Genomic DNA, 17443 nt, shown 5'->3' on the forward strand with positions numbered 1-17443 from the left:
TATTAGATATATCAAACTGATATGGTTGTTGCAAACACCAAAATATTTAGAACTAAAAATGATTAAGATTAATAGGGGTGCCCAAACTTTTTCATAGGACTGTAGGTTGCAGATGAGTCTTCTACTTTTCCAAAACATATTCAATTGCTACCACCGCATTATAGAGTACATTTTTGTGCTCTGTAAAGTGTTTTAGCTTTGTCTTTATATAAGGTAATTTAGCCAGGAATTTTATTTTTATCAAAAAGCAGATATTACCGTATATATTCAAGTATAAGCCGACCCGAATATAAGCCGAGGCCCCTAATTTTACCACAAAAAACTGGGAAAACTTATTGACTTGAGAATAAGCCTAGGGGGGAAATGCAGCAGCTACTAGAAAATTTCAAAAATTAAAATGGTCGTAATTTTTGGGTGCAGTAGATGCCAGGTGCTGGGAAAGGGGAGGGGGTGTTTTGGTTGTCTGTCTGCCCTTTCCCTGAGCTTGAGGACTGTTTTTTTTCCCCCCACTTGGAATTCAGCCTGGCTAAATATAGGGTATCTGCAGTGCTCCTATTAACCCCTTCCTGACGGAACAGGAGCTCTGAGAATCCCCTATATTCAGTAGACCGGGCACTTTCAGACACAGGGATACCTAATGTGTATGTGTTTCACAGTAATTTCTACTTTTGTATGTATTCTAGGGAAAGGAGTGATTTAGAACTTTTATTTTTTTATTTTTTTTATTTATTTTTTTGCACTATTTTAAGGGAGATTCTATACATTAATATTGTGGCTGGTCATAGACCCCCCTCCTAAAAAAAAAAAATAATAAAAAAAACAATAAGCCGAGGGGGGCTTTTTCAGCACAAAAACTGGGCTGAAAAATTTGGCTTATACTCGAGTATATATGGTATGTTCCTGTAAGACCAAGTTCATACAAGCACAGTTCTATCTCCTACAGGTTAAAGAGGCTCTATCATTGGCAAAAGTCATTTTTAACTAACCACATCCTTGCATAGTCTTTAGAAAGGCTATTCCACACATACCTTTTGTATGTAAATTCCCTCAATAGTGTTTGAATAAGTTGTTTTTATTCACATGCTAATTAGGCTCCAGCGTGCACAGGAAGTTGTCAGCCAGCTCTCCTCTCTATGCTGTGTGCTATGTATGAGAGAAGGGAGGAGGAGTCAGCAGCAGCAACCTGTGCTCTATATACAGAAGACACTGAGAAGCTAATTAGCATATGAATAAAAATGGACTTATTCAAAATCTACTGAGGCAATTTACATACAAAAGGTACGTGTGGAATAGCCTTTCTAAAGGCTATGCAGGTTTGTGATTAGTTAAAAATTACGTTTTCCAATGATAGAGCCCCTTTAATGTAACCCAATTCAGATAATACTTTCTGCCTTGCCAGACAAAAGTTCACTGTAGAGTAACAAGAGATAAGATGGTGTAATAATTTCTGTTTGTATGATGACTGTATAAATTATTTTTGAACTGATACATAGGAGACTTGCGCAGCACTACAAGCTGTAAAGTAAGCATGAAGCAACTTGCCTTCTTGTCTTTGCCTGTCCCTGAGAATGTACTTGTTTGGAATCGTTAAATAGCATTTTTGTAAGCGTCTTCTCTCTCTGTTTGGACCTTCAGTTGGATCAAGCTGGTAAGACGTTGGATAGGATACCGGGTTGTACCAAACAGCCCTTTGAGATAAGATACATAAAGTTATAGTTTTAAATAATCTGAGAAATAACAAAAAAAAAACAAAAAAAACATTAGCTACAGTGAGAAACAAGTCACACAATAAAGCACACAAAATAATAGCAACATAATGCATATAAATGAATAAAAAATGTGCTAAAATAAAACAATCAATAAAAAGCCTTTGAGCCTTTGACATACCAAGAAACACAAGATGAGAGCTACAATCAAGAGCTGTTTGATGGACAAAAATGGGTTTCAAGGAGAAGAGTTTGGTGGAGAAGAGATAATGTTAAGGAATTAGTCAGGGGTTGCTCTAAACAACAGTGAAGGGAAATCTTAATGCTTCAGCATTACAAGGTTTTATGGCCTGTCCTTAAGATAAATTACACCAAAATGCACACAAAACAGCCAGTTAAAACTCAAATACATCTTTATTAGTGACCATATAATTGCATAACATAAGATAAGATAGAGGAAGGAAAGGAATAAAAGACGCCCAGAAATATTACCAGAATTTTGCAAGATGTACTCCAGGAGAATTGTAGTGTTAAACGTACGTTGTGCCTGTTGCCCATTCTGTTTATATTTTGCAAAATTCCGTGTATCAGAGTTGTAAGGTACCGTTTTTGATGACTGTACTATAGAACACGGGGCCCATGTCTTTGTATACAGTAGTGGCCTGGCGCCAGTACTGGAGGTCAGCTCCCAATGACTTCAATAGGAGCCGAGCTGCTATACCAGCACCCGGCAACTATACAAGGACTTCCGGCCCCATGTTGTCTTTAGTATGGGTGGAGGAAGTGTGCCCATACAAATGATATGAAGAGGGGGGCGTTCCTTACTGCCCAGCCATGACACGGTAAGGAATGCTCTCTATCACAGTACTGTGCAATAGATGTTACGCCCTTGTGACAGTGAAGACCTACAGTAACGGCACCGATAGCTCTTCACCCGGGGCACAGAATGGGAAAGCTGATAGTGCGCTGAGTTCAGTGCACTGTTGGATTTCTAGCAGTGTATTATACCGCATGTGCCTCAGGAGGTGAAAGGTCCTAATATATGCTCGACTATATCTGAATAGCTGTAGGAATTGCTTCACATTATGCACATGGGGGAACTTGTGGCTGAGTAGAATGAACACACTGAGGCCTCCATGCAGTTGTGATTTCCCTAAGTATGAATTTATGAGGAAAATAGATTTCCCTGCCTTCTTTAGCTGCACGGTCTGCCCCCTGATTGTTGTGATGGATAGAAGTCGCCTCATGTCACGCCATGGTGATAGTGGAGCAGTTTACTGATGGTCTGGGTATTTCTCTGTAGTCCTCCTCCCTTCCTCCCTGTTTCTTCCCCCAACCTGTATTTTTTTTTTCTCTCTTTTCTCAATTTCACAATTAAAAATTAAAACAGATATCCTTAGGATAGGTTATCAAGGGTTAGATGTGTGAGGGTCTGACACCCAGGACCCCCAAAGATCAGCTGCTCCTGAACAATGTGTCATGGTAATGTTCAGCTCTGCACTACCTAAAGCCGCCACTATGCCTTGTAACATACGTTACTGGGAGCAAAGCTGTCCACAAACAGATGATCTGGGGCGGGGGGTTCCAAGTGTCAGACACTTGCAAATCTAATATTGATGACCTCTAAGCACTGTAAATGGACTAAGCAATGTGGGTAGGGGTTAAGAACTAATTATAAGTAATTATTTACTTACCGGTCATGAGTCATTTGCTGGACAAGTTCTTCCCAATGTCGACTTGCACTTAAATCAACCTTGTACATATTGCGAATGTGTTGTATAACAGTCTTTCGTTCCATTCCTTGAGACAAAGATACACTCTGAGTTATATCACCAGCTGTTTTGGAAATGTCTTTCAGTTTTGATTCTAGACGTTGGAAAAGTCTGCCGATATAGATAAGGTTAGAATAAGTACAGTAATATAAAAATTCATTTAGCACTCTTATTGCCAAAGACATATGTAAGATTCATGCATAGCTTCTTCCTTTTTACAACGTGACTGCAACATGACTGCTACAAGCTGCTCCAATGAACATTTATCTGATCACCTATTAGGGAAACGTACTATTACATGACAGTCATTTCACACCATATCACTACAAAGCAGCAAACAGGTATTTAAAGCTACTGGTACTTCTAATGAAGTCCCAATGAACATAAAGGTGTAAGATCCTTCAGATGCTTGCAGTTGTGCATAAACCTACTATTCGGCCACCTCTAAACAGTGCTCACAAAAAGAAATGGTTGCACTGGGACCAGACATACATGAAGACTAATTTGAAACAGTTTTGTTTATCAATGAGTGCCCCCTGTAACCCCCTAATGGTACAGATGGATGGAGAAGTGGACGGAAACCATGTTTCCAACAAGGCTGCAATTAGAGATGAGCGAGTACTGTTCGGATCAGCCAATCCGAACAGCATGCTCGCATAGAAATGAATGGACGTAGCCGGCACGCGGGGGTTAAGCAGCCGGCCGCCGTCAAAGCGGAAGTACCAGGTGCATCCATTCATTTCTATGGAGTGTGCTGCTCGCTCATCTCTAGCTGCAATGTCAGCAAGGTGGTGATGGAGTCATGTTTTGGGCCAGAATCATGGGGAGAGAGCTAGTAGGTCCTTAGGGTCACTGAAGGTGTGAAAATGACCTCTGCAAAGTATATACATGTGTGTAAATTTCACCTCCATTTTGTTTTAACTCATGTGAAATGCTGAAAAGGTTAAGAAACTTTCAAAATGCGGTTTGGTATTATTCAAGGAGTGCAGTATTGAGAATGGGGTGATTTATAAGGGTTTCTAATACAGAGGTTTTTCAAACTCCTTCAGAACTGAACTGGTTCCTTGAAAAATGGGTTTTGGAAATGTTCTTGAAAATTTAGAAAACTGCTGTTTGAGTTGTAACCCTTATCCGAAAAAAAAAATCTGAAAAAAATTTCAAGTGTTATTAAAAGTTTAAGGCCAACATAAAGCAGAGATATGAATGAACACTTACAAATTTTCACCCAAATTTCTGTTTTTATAATTAAACACATAACATATCAATCAAATTTAACATCAAGTACAGGATGTTGTGAGAAAACAATCTCAAAATCACTTTGGTGATTACAGTGTTCCAAAGTTATTACCGTATAAAGTGACAGTTCAGAATGAAAAAATTGAGCTCTATCAGGTAGAGGAAGGGGTTAATAGCCTCAATGAGCCTTATCTGAGGATTTCAGCACACACTCAGTATTATTCTCTGTTAACAGCCATTGCACCATGGGATTTGTAGCAATAATATAGGTCACAACACTGGTATGTATTCTAACAGTAGAAAATTCGGTGCAGTCTATTGGATTTGCAAGATTTTCCTTTTACCTTATTATATGCCAGTAGTAAGTAGTCCACTTTACTAGATAATCCTATATGGGAAGGTTAGGGTATGTTCACACGGCAGAAAATGGATTCCGCGTGTGAACATACCGGGCGGCTAGCCGTGACGGAATGCCAATGCAGTGCACAGGGCATCTGATCGCGGCTTCCGCTCTGGATTAGGCCCGAACGAATGGGCCTAATCGAGAGGGAGTCTTGTGCCGTGCGGCTGAAGTCAATGGGAGCCATTTTGGCAAGCGGATTATGAGGCGGATTCCGCTTCAAAATCCACTGCCAAAAAACTCAGTGTGAACTAGCCCATCACTGGAGAGTTTGTCTATAGCTGCCAGTCAGCTTAGTACTTTAATTTTGCTTGGACAGATAACAGCTGACATCAGATTGGTTGCTATTAGCAACTGCCTCATTTTACTTTTCCACCATTTTTTCATCACATCTTATGCTTTTTCAGAACATATTAAAGTTTTCAGTCATAACCTTTGAAGAGCGGCAGTGGATGCGAGGTGATCTGACCTGACTTTGGTGGAATCCTTTGCATCCCCACTTTATACCAGTAACACCAGGCACTTTTCTTAGTATTATTATACATCTGACCTCTGAGGATACATTTTTGTTTAGAAACATGTAGGTCTTTCAAAGGTGCTTTAGTAGAGTATAATTCTCTATTAAGGTTTGTGAGGAGCACTACAGAGCATTATACTGTGTGAAGGGCATGAATATGGCATTATTCTCTATAGGGGCACTAGGTAGCATTACAGTATATGGTGTAAGCCGATGGCTGGTCAAGTAATGGAGGGGGTGTACATCTCACCCAGACTACTAAGGTGAGTGAGATGAGAAAATTCCAGAAGGAATGTTTGTTCTCAGCAGACAACTTTCGTCTGCTGAGGTTGGTAGTGGGACCTGTCATTCCACCCCCCCTCCAGTCCACACTTTGGGGATGTTCCGGCAGCAACTCAGCTGCAGAGTACCTGCTCATCAAGGGAACTTAATAAGCCAGTTCCAGCAGCAGACTTTGGGCAGAGTTTGGCTGGACAGCCAAAGGAAGAGGTCATATTTTTGGAGCTGTGTCTTGAGTGATTCAACTGGCTTTTTGATTTGTTATTCTAGGTGAGGTAACCTATTCTAGGTTTAGTTAGACCCTAGCCGGGCAGGTATTTATTTTTGTACTGTTACCTTTTGTTGCTGCACTATATTTTTGAGTGAAAATAAAACTCTACCTTTGTTTTGCACAAAAGAAACTGGACTTGTGTGTCTATGCCACCCCACCTAGCAACCCCAGACCCTGACAATGGATACTATAATGCTACCTAGTGCCATATTTGTGCCCTTCGCACAGTATAATGCTCTTGTAGTGCTCCTCACATAGTATAATGCCTTCCACACATGCTATGTTAATACACCACACACAGTATAATGTCCAGTTATGATGTGTAGACACACCAATAGGAGATACAATGTGGAGGCCACTAATGGGACTTTGTGCATGAGCACCTTAACATTTAGGTAATAACCCCTTTATCATCCCTAGCATAACAGTTAGTGTTTTATTGTCTAAGAAAAATACAGTACCTTTTCTTTTAATGAGACTAAAAGTTATGTTTTAGCTTTGTTTTGTTTTTTTTTGTTTTTTTAATGTAGGTTGTGAGCCCCACATAGAGCTCACAATGTACATTTTTCCCTATCAGTATGTCTTTTTTGGAATATGGGATGGAAATCCATGCAAACACGGGGAGAACATACAAACTCCTTGCAGATGGTTTTATGCCCTTGGCGGGATTTGAACACCAGGACTCCAGCGCTTCAAGGCTGCAGTGCTAACCACTGAGCCACTATGTGGCCCCTGTTTTAGCTTTGTTTGCTACTGCTCTTAGTAACTATATCTATCAGTAAATACTTAATGGTACAATGGTAACAATAAGAAAAATAAATTAAGCTTTGTTTAAAAACAAAATAATAACTAAAAGCGACAAAAAATAAATAAATCTTCTTACTTTTGCTGATTATTTACAATTGTTTTTTTCCAAGCTGCTTTGTTTCCAAGCTCTTCACTTTCACATTTTTGGAGCTCCTGGAAATTTTAGAACACAATTGATCCAAATGTTGTGATGTAAAACAAAGCATGCCATGACAACATATTATAGTAACATGGTTTGTAAATCTGAGAAAAGGTCTATCCGGGACTATTATCCTGCAATGCTAATACAGTACAGTGGAAGACTTGGAACCTCATAACATACTCCTCCTCTTATTTTCTAACTCCAAATTTGCAAGACTTTTTTTTTTTTTTTTTTTCCATCAGAAACGTAAAATACATAAAAGCATGCATTCTACAATTAATGTCTGTTGCTCTCATGACAGATGAGAGTAATGGACATTAATAATTAATCAATCTGGCCTTTCATTTTAAAAAATCAAAGCACAGTAGAAAATAACATGATTTATAGCAGCAGAGCACAATAAGTAAATCACTGCTTTGTAAAAATAATATCAATTATATAATTTTGTATAAGGATTGTGGAAAAAAAAAAAGATTTATGGAGAGCACAGATCGACACATTTAACCCTGGGAGGGTTAGATAGTTGTTAAGAAGCATTTGGAAGTTGGTGGATATTTTGGTGTCAGGATGGGACCAGGAAGTAGACACTAACAGGGACCTAGAAAGTGCCAGACTAGGTGCAATAGAAAATGTTTCATTCTTGTGGTTATGCTTTTTTAAAACCTTCTGCAAATACTTTTTAACTACATGGAAAGTTAAAAAGCTACCACAACTAAAAAGTTTCAAAAATATTTTTTACTGGTTAAAGTAAAAGATGACAGAGCTAAATAAAAAAACAGTATGTTGTTGCATTCTCAAACCTCTTCAAAAGCCTTAAGAAGATCTGTCCGCAAGGGGACATTTGGAGGCATGCATTTGTAACCACATTCCTTTAATGCACTTATAAGTAAGATTCCCATTTCTTCATCTTCTCTGGTCAAACCCTCCTTATGATTGTACATCAGTTCAAATAAATACAAAGCCATCTTGGGTCCATGCTGAAAAAAACAAAACAAAACAAAAAAACGCTCTCACTAAGTCCAAGCTCCATAAAGAACAACCATGAATAGCAAATTAGAGATAAATAAACATGCAAAACAGCCTGCATACAATATGAATCACTATAACTGCAATTTTACAGTACACATGACAGAATTGTAATTGCAACTGATTCTAACCAGTTCTTGCTGATATGAAACAGGTACACCAAAGTTCCCTTCTGCCCCCCTTCCTGCAAAGCACCAGGGAAACATAATATAAAATGTACAATGAGAAGGTAAATGGTTAACACTATAAAGTGTTTCTTTTGCACACTAAAGCCACTAGTTTCCTTCTAGAAGGTTCCTGGAATTGCCCATCTGCTTAGTCTTCAGGGGAAATAAACCAGCCTTCTTTCTTTTCATCTGCATTCCTGAGTCAGTTTCTACTGTCTGCAACCACCAAGCTTCCAGTTTTATTGCCCAAGAATGGAGTCCTCATTAAGGTTAACAAAATATTCATAACATCCCTTTGTGCTTTAACCCCTTAAAGACACAGCCCAAAAGTGTATAAATGACCAGGCTTCATCTTTCAAATCTGACATGTCACTTTTTGTGGTGATAATTTAAGACACTAAGTTATCAAAATGATTCTCAGATTGTTTTTTTTTTTGTGACACATTGTATTTCTCGTCAATGGGAAATTTTGGTCACTATGTTTTTGTTTCATTATTAAAAAATAGGAAATATGGTAAAAACTTGGAAAAAATACACTTTTCAAACTTTGAAATTGCATGCCTTTTATACAGAAAGTCATATTATCCAAATTACATCATAAATATAATTTACCATATCTCTGCTTTATTTTGCAATCAAACTTTAATCATCTTTTCATGTGCTTCTATTATATTATAATTATATTTATATGATATTATATTGCAAGTTGAGCAATAATTTTCCAAATTTTCAAGAATATTTTCAAAACACATTTTTCAAGGGACTAGTTCAATTCTGAAGGGGCCTTGAAAGGCCTCTCTAATAGAAACCCCCATAAATCACCCCATTCTCAAAACTGCACTCCTGAAAGAATTCAAATCAGTATTTAGAAAGTGTCTTAACCCTTTCAGCATTTCACAGCAATTAAAACAAAATGGAGGTCAAGTTTACACTTTTCAATTTTTGTCACTAATATATTCATCTAGCCTTAAAAATTACTCATTCACAAGGGGTTAAAAGGAAAAATCGGCAGATTTTCATGTAAAAGGTTTTAGTTACATTTGCACAGCCCTTGAAGTCCCCGAACATTGGAAACCCCACTACACATTTTTTTTTTGCATGGCACTTTATGACCTCAAGGACTTGATACTTATTTTCCACCACAATTTGCAAATAAATTCTTTCCAAATCAGACAATGTGATTTTCTGGATTGGTTTTCTCACTTTGTCTCTCATAGTTGAGGTCTACCTATGATGTCAATTACAGATCTCTGTCATTTTTTTAAGTGGGAGAACTTGCACAATTGGTGGCTGACTAAATACTTTTATTCCCCACTGTTACACTGTCACCACTGATCCCCACTGTAGTTACATAGTAGATGAGGTTGGATAAAGACATCAGTCCATCAAGTCCAACCGATAACCCTACAGTACCCTACTGTGTTGATCCAGAGGAAGGCAAAAAACCCAATTGCCTCATTTCAGGGGAAAAAAATCCTTCCCGACTCCAACCTGGCAATCAGTATAAACCATTGTATAATACTCCAATCTATTGAACGGCCATGATCAGGACATATTTTGAACTGATCCTGAAATTCTGATATTCTTACACTATAATGACAATGCACAGTGCGTGCCCCGAGATGCCCTGCACACCTATTCAAAGCCAGGCCAGGCATCAACCACTTTAATGCCAAATTTGAAGTGGCATACATCCCTCATCAGAACATTTTTATAGATAAGTGTCTGATCAGTTTCAAAGACAGGTTGAAACTCCCCCAACACCTGCCCAATACTGGCTTAATGAGAAGGCATTAAAATGTATAACCTATGTGAGAGCAGCTTAGGCTAAACCTGAAGGTAAGGGATACAAGAATTGAGCCCCAAGAATGCCCCCCCAATCCCAGTGAGAAAATGTGGGATTGGCTGCACACACTGCTAGACCAGGGTTATCACTTACATATGGAAAACTTTTACACCAGCATGTCATTCTTTAGGTGCCTCATTTCCAAAGAAATGCAGCTTGTGGGACAGTATGCAGAAATCAGAGAGGCCTCTCTGAGGAATAGATTGTGCTGTGTCTCAGAAGGGATGAGAATACAGTAGTCAAAAATGAAAATATGGTGCTGGTCAAATAAAAGGACACAGCTGGACTCTTAACTAATTAAGTGACTTTTGAAGGCAATTGATTGCACTGATTTTATTTAAGGGTATCAAAGTACAGGGGGCTGTAAGTAAGTCACACTTTTCAGATTTTTATTTGCTTAAAATTTTGAAAACCATGTGTCATTTTCGTTCCACTTCACAATTTTGTGCTATTTTGTGTTAGTCTATCACTTAAAATCTCAATAAAATACATTTAAGTTTGTGGTTGCAAGCTGACAAAATGTAAAAAAGTTCAATAGGGTATGAATACTTTTGCAAGCCACTGTATGACCAGCGGCTCAATGTAAGCAAGACCTGCACAAAATAAAGGCTTGTGCAGTAAAAAAAAAGAAAAAAAAAAAGTATAGTGGATGAGGCTGGGGAAGACTGGAGTTTAGCAGAAGAGATTGGAGAAGGGACAGATCAAGATGAACACTCTGCGTGGAGGATCACAAGGGTAACGCACTCAACAGCACTCAGGGCAGCAGAGTGACTGCTTTGCTTGCAAATCCAGAGGCACTGACATGAGCAGAGCAGAGCAGTGGGGGCAGTTTACAGTAATTTAGTTTTCTAAACTACTGATTAATTTACACATGGCGCATGAGGTCCAGAAAATAAGCCATGCTGAATAGAAAACCATATAAAACAATTTTTGTTGAAAAAACTATATTAATGTGCAGCCCCTGTGATCAAAAGAACTAGGAAAGCAAATTTTAATGTTTAAGTGCAATAGTATATATAAAAACAATTTTGTTTTAGGTGAAAAGCTAAATTTACATTGTTTTCACATTTTATACCATTCTTCTGCTTCTAGTGAAAAAATATTCTCAACTTATTTAACAAATAAGGCTAGTTATTTCAATCCTTATGTGTCCAGAAAAAACATTGTAAAACTAGTTGATAGTTCTTGGATTTTTAAGGTGGGGAGCCAAAAACAAAATTGAAAAATACAAAAATAGAGAAATAAAAAAAGTGGTGGCACTATGGACTATAACGCACAAAGTCCAATTTTATATGTTTCACAGCATTAGTGCAGAAATATTCGTACTTGGACTTAAGGCCATTCCTGACCCAGCCTTGGGTATGGTAGTGCTCTTACACCCAGAAAAACAGGTCATGCAAACTTTTGGATATAAAAGAAGAAAAGTGGGGGCACTCACCAAGGTTGAAGATTATTTAAAAACGAGTCCTTTATTCAGAAAAGTCATAAAAACATTGGGAGAAGAAGATGACAGCTGGACAAAAGAACAGGCAACAGCCGTTTCACACACTTCGTGCTTTCTCAAGCCATTTGTAGTAACCAGAACCTGAAACTTTACATTTCTATATACCAAAAACGATCAATCATTTCTTTGAGCCAATCAATATAAGACACGTCATTTTCAAGGGGTTTAAAAAAAATGGAAAATACCTGTGGCAGGAAGGGGTTTAACCTCTTCCCAACATCCGCCGTAATAGTACGGCGCTGCTGGAAAGGAACCTGTGTGCGCACCATGCCCTGCGGGTGTCAGCCGTAACACCCGTGGTCGGAAGCGGGTCCGGCATCTCCGGGGTTTCGCAGCACAATGGTGCCGAGGGGTGCCGGTGTTGGGCAGCCCGGGGTCTAATCAGAGACCCCGGGTCTGCCCCATGCCATCTCCTGCACCTACCTAGTTGATCCTGCCAGGAATGGAAGCAGTCATCCTGTGCATCTGCACAGGCTGACTGCTTCCTGTGTTCTGCAATACGTGTGTAACACGTGTATTGCAGCTATATATAGTGAAGCAGTGATCAGCAGATCACTGCTTCAATCCCCCATGGGGGATAGAAAAAAAAAAAGTAAAAAAAAAGTAAAAATAAAATGTGAAGACAAAAACCCCAAAAGTCGCCAAATCATTAGGACATAAGTGGCTGCGACTAGAAGGAAATGTATAAGGGCTCGTTCACATCTGCGCCCGGTCTCTGTTCTGCAGGTTTCCATTTCCTGCACAAAACAGAGGCAGGAGATGGAAACCTGCCAGCATGTTTCAAGCCCATTCATTTAAATAGGTTTCAAAGATGTCCGGCTGTGAGCAGCGGTGAGCGTTTTATGCTCTCCGCTGTAAAACCGATTTTTTTAAACCGGACAGAGAGTCGGACATGTAGTACTCTGTGTCCGATTTAAAAAAAAACAAAAAGTTTTGCATAAAACGCTCACGGCCGGACCCGGTCTGACAGGTTTACGTCTTCTGTATGCAGAAGATGGAAATCACAGAACGGAGATCGAAAGCTAGTGTGAACCTAGCGTCAGCTGTGCGAGCGTTTTCAGGGGACACCCCATATTTAGAGCTTATGAGAGATAATACACCAGCGCTGATCCCCCAGAATGCTCCTCTTCCCCATCCATGTCATAGGAGCTAGTGGGAAAATAGAATGGGATTTGGTGTACCCAATTTACTGCGCAAAGCTTACACATTCACTTCGGGGTTACTAATGCTCACTACATCACTTGATAAATTCTTTAAGGGGTGCCGTTTTCAAAATGGGGTCACTTTCTAGAGGTTTCCACTGTTTTGACTCCTCAAGGGCTTTGTAAATGCGACATGGTTCCTGAAACTGATCACAGCCAGATCTGCCCTCTAAAAGTGGGGTACTATGGTAGTCGGGTGAACTTGCATAACAAATTTTGGGATGCGTATTCTCCTTTAACCCCTTGTGAATGTGCAAATTCTAGGGCTAAATGAAAATATTAGTAAAATAAAATCAAATTTGAAAATTTCATCTCCATTTTGTATTAATTCCTGTTAAGCACTTATAGGGTTAAAATACTAAGTATATGTAGTTTTGGCTTATTTAAGGGGTGCAGTTTTGAAAATGGGGTGATTTATGGGGGGTTTTAATACAAGGGTCTTTCAAAACCCCTTCATAACTGGATTAGTCCCTTAAAAAAATGGGTTTTGGAAATTTCTTTGAAAATTTTGAATATTGTTGTTTCACTTGTAAACCTTCTAATGTTCGTAAAAAAATAAAAGGGTGACTAAAGTTTGATGCCGACATAAAGCAGAGATCTGGACATGAGATTTATTATATAATTTTGGCGGTCTGACTATCTGTATGCAATGCACATCATTTCAAACTTTATAAAATGCATATTTTTCAAAATTTCCACCACATTTCCTATTTTTCATAATTAAACACAAAACATATCAACCAAAATGTACTACTAACATAAAATTATAATGTGTTATGAAAAAACAATCTCAAAATCACTTTGGTAAGTTAAAGTATTCCAAAGTTATTGCCACATAAAGTGACACGTCAGTTTTGAAAAATCGAGCTTGGTCAGGAAGTCAAAAAGTGCCATTTTGTGCGGTTTTCTACGTTTTTTTTATGATGTTTGCCGTTCAGGTTAAATAATTGTTTAATTTTATTGTTCATGCTATTACGGATGCAGTGATACCAAATCTGTAATGTTTTTATCTATTTTTCTTTATTTTATATAATAAAGCATTTTATATGGGAAAAGGGGATTTTTGGGGCTTTATTTATTTCTAATTTATTCTAAACGTATTTAAACATTTTTATTTTTTACTTTTTATAACTTTTTGGGGGATTGAAGCAGTGATCTGCTGATCTCTGCTTCACTAGATGTAGCTGCAATACACGTGTTACACATGTATTGTAGAGTACAGGAAGCTCTCAGCCCTGTGCACACGCACGGGGCTGACAGCTTCCATTTTGGCAAGATCAACCAGGTACGTGGAGGGGACGCATGGGACAGACCCAGGATCACTGATCAGACCCCGGGCTGCGCACTACCAACACCGGCACCATTATGTCCCGATCCCCGGAGATGCCGGCGGTCATGTTTGACCGCCGGCATCTCAGGTGTTAACACCCGCAATCGGACCCTGTTCCGACCGTGGGTGTTACAGGGCATTGTCAGCTGTAACATACAGTTTCTGTGTGCGCACCATGCAACTGCCGGCGGTTTGCGGGAAGTCCTTCCTGGCAGCGCCGTACTATTACGGCGGATGTCGGGAAGGGGTTAAAAACCATTGCGTTTTTGGCAAATGTTAGCATGTTAATAAAACTTTTGGAAATACTGGTATTTTCGGTATAGATGTAATAGGGAAAGAAAGTCTGTGAAAATGCATTTCTACTAGTCTTTCCTACAGCCCTTTCTGGCTGCGGCTTGCTTTCTGGGGCTTTACCTAAGGCTGGATTTATATCTTCATCAGCGTCTCCTTCTGGATATTCCGTCGCAGAAACTGTCAAAAATGCGGCGGATGAAAAACTGCTTTAAGTACAACTTTTTCGGACCTAGGTTTCAGTTCAAATTAATGGACACCCAACTGATCCCTTTATAGTCTATGGGGTCCGGCCAGCACCATTTGTGTCTGCTATTTTAGCTGTTTGGTTCTCAAAGAGCAGCGTATAGCATAGACTTGTTGGAAATAAAATGTTAAAAAACTTTCCTGTCCGAATGTCTATGTAAATATATAACACATTAAGTAATACTATATTTAATCTGAGCTCTTACTTGCAAACCAGGATTTAAACATTCTGCTAATATATCCTGATGCCTTGGTTCAGTGACTATTTGAAGAACTTTCTTTCGATTCTCAGTTGATTGTGATGGTGACAAAAGATGAGCCAAAAGCCTTCCCAGCTGAACACGAAATGTATCAATACATAGATAAAGTATAGTTTTCCACTGATGTTTGGGAGAGCTTGCTCTACCTGAGCCCTGCAGAAGGAGAGACATTATAACATTTTCAAAGAAAAATCTAATTCAATGGAAGGTAATGTTATGTTCACACATGGCAGATTGATTGTAAATTTATACCATACATCAAACTGAAATATGTGCATGAGTTTTTAAAAACCAGTAATTTATGTGGAATAGTTTTAGTTATTTTTGGAACAAGCCTGCCACGGGTAAACACAACCGTAACCTCCATCTCATCCAGCAAGAAACAGTCATAAGAATAAAATATCACTCAGTACATGAAATGTGGGAGTTACTAAGTAAGACTAGGTTCACACCTGTGCCTGGATTCCGTTGGGGATGCAGAGAGAAAAGTCAAGCAGGACTTTTCTCTCCATATTTTTCAGGCGGAAACTTGGCGGACCCAATTATAGTCTATGGGTCCGCAGTTAATCACTTTTTAAACAAAACCGAGGAAAAGAAACCCAAATGCAGATGTGAACCTAGTGCAAGAATGCTTTCACAAATAGAAATATTAAGTTTATTGTTGTCGGTTGCTTATGTCCAAAAAAATCTAAATCAAATCTTTATTTGGTGTTGCAGAGAGTTTTGGAAGGAACTCAACAAGGAGGTTGTTCCAACATACTGGAGAATTAGTGGTGTAAGTACCGCCATAGCAGCTGCCACACGGTACGCAACCTTTGGGGGCCTATTGGCCCCTGCTGTTTTTTTTTTTTTTTCTTTTTTTTATATAGGGTTGCTGGTTACAGGCCCTATTTACTTACTGATCCCTGTTCCTGTTCACAGCTGCCTCCACTTCCCCTTCTACCCTCCTGGGGGCTCCATGGGACCCATATCACATCTCTGGGGCCTGCTGCAGGGAAGAAGGGGAAGTGGAGGTGGCCGAGAGCAGGAGCGGGGATCGGTAAGTAGGGCCACGGGCGAACCCCAACAAATAATTCTATTATTATACTGTGAGGTACTCTTCAAACCATAGAGTATAATGATCGGAGGCCCAGGAAAGGTGTGCTCCAGCTTGACTCCCTGCTGTCTTCTGACTTCTGTAGTGATGTCATGTCATGAGTCTTGTGACTCATAATGTCGCTAGTGTAATGTATGTCTATAACGTCAATGAAGAGGACTGAAAACAGAAGGGAATCGAGAGCAGGAGAGGAGAGTACCACTGTTTTTTATGTTTTTCACCTCTCCATGTCCTCCGATCATTATACTCTGGGATTTGAAAAGACCAAAGAGTACAATAATAGTTCGTGGGTGGAATACCCAAAAATTTACGGTTCTGCTGAACCCGAAATGTTTACATTATTTTCAACGAACACCATTGCGGCCATGATGAGACATAATACTGTGTGCATGGGTTGCTATAGGACATTAAACTGTGTGAAGGGGCTGCTATGGGATATTATACTGTGAGTAGGGACTGCTTTGGGCCATTATACTTTGTGGAAGGGCCATTATAGCACAATATACTGTGAGGAGGGGCTGTTATGGCAAATTATATTGTGTACACAGCCAGCTGGATTGACGCTCTGCTGGTCTGGGCCCTTGAAGAGGAAATGTTTGCCAGCTTGTAGCTGTCATACATTTACCCTATCATTCATGCTAAATTTCTGGTGTACAGGGCATGATAAATATGCCCCAATATGCATAATAATACTTTCTACAAACCTATTTGTGCTGTCTCCCTAAAACCTAAATACTTCCTCAGTACTTTACAGGTGAAATTAACATTCATGACCTAGGAAAGAGGCTCGGGTGTAAAAATATGAACCATAAAATAGTACAAATGTTATGAATTGGCATATTAAAATATGAGAAAAAAACATTTTGCACTAGTTAAAATATTATGCATACATACCAATGAACGCATGATTCCTTCAATCATGATTCTCAATAATTCACTTTGAAATTCATTTCTAACATGGAAAACATTCAACTGTAAGTCATCATCAGATGCTTCTAAATGCAATTCTGCTTCGTCTTTTACTTCTGCAATATCTAAAATAGACCAAATTCAAACGTACAAAAGTGAATCTGCTGGCACATAAAACTTACCCCTATCTGCAATGTGTTTTTTTTTTTTTTTTATAATAAACAAATCAAATAAAATGTACTGATGAGATATAGAGAAGTAACATATATTTCAGTTCTTACCTACTAAAATGCATAGGGAAATTCAAAGATTTACACCTGGGAAGTTAAAAGCTCTCAGCTGTAAGTTACCCTGAGTGCTTCATGTGAGTGGAACGGACTTGCGCTTGTGTAGTCTATGCTTTATTCATTCTACTTGATCTCCAGAAGCCTCAGAG

General features: G+C 39.0%; 1 protein-coding gene across 1 annotated transcript in view; it reads right to left on the minus strand.

The window, feature by feature from the left end:
* LYST (lysosomal trafficking regulator) overlaps positions 1–17443 on the minus strand; it is a 393838-nt gene that overhangs the window by 90354 nt on the left and 286041 nt on the right. The window contains exons 29-34 of the mRNA XM_075267816.1: positions 16993–17132; positions 14949–15155; positions 7931–8107; positions 7065–7141; positions 3401–3589; positions 1543–1688 (exon numbers count right to left, since the gene is read on the minus strand). Coding sequence (XP_075123917.1) covers positions 1543–1688; positions 3401–3589; positions 7065–7141; positions 7931–8107; positions 14949–15155; positions 16993–17132 — 936 coding nt within the window. The remainder of the gene's footprint in view (positions 1–1542; positions 1689–3400; positions 3590–7064; positions 7142–7930; positions 8108–14948; positions 15156–16992; positions 17133–17443) is intronic.

Source organism: Leptodactylus fuscus, chromosome 3, assembly GCF_031893055.1.
Source record: "Leptodactylus fuscus isolate aLepFus1 chromosome 3, aLepFus1.hap2, whole genome shotgun sequence".
Taxonomy (NCBI): Eukaryota; Metazoa; Chordata; class Amphibia; order Anura; family Leptodactylidae; genus Leptodactylus; species Leptodactylus fuscus.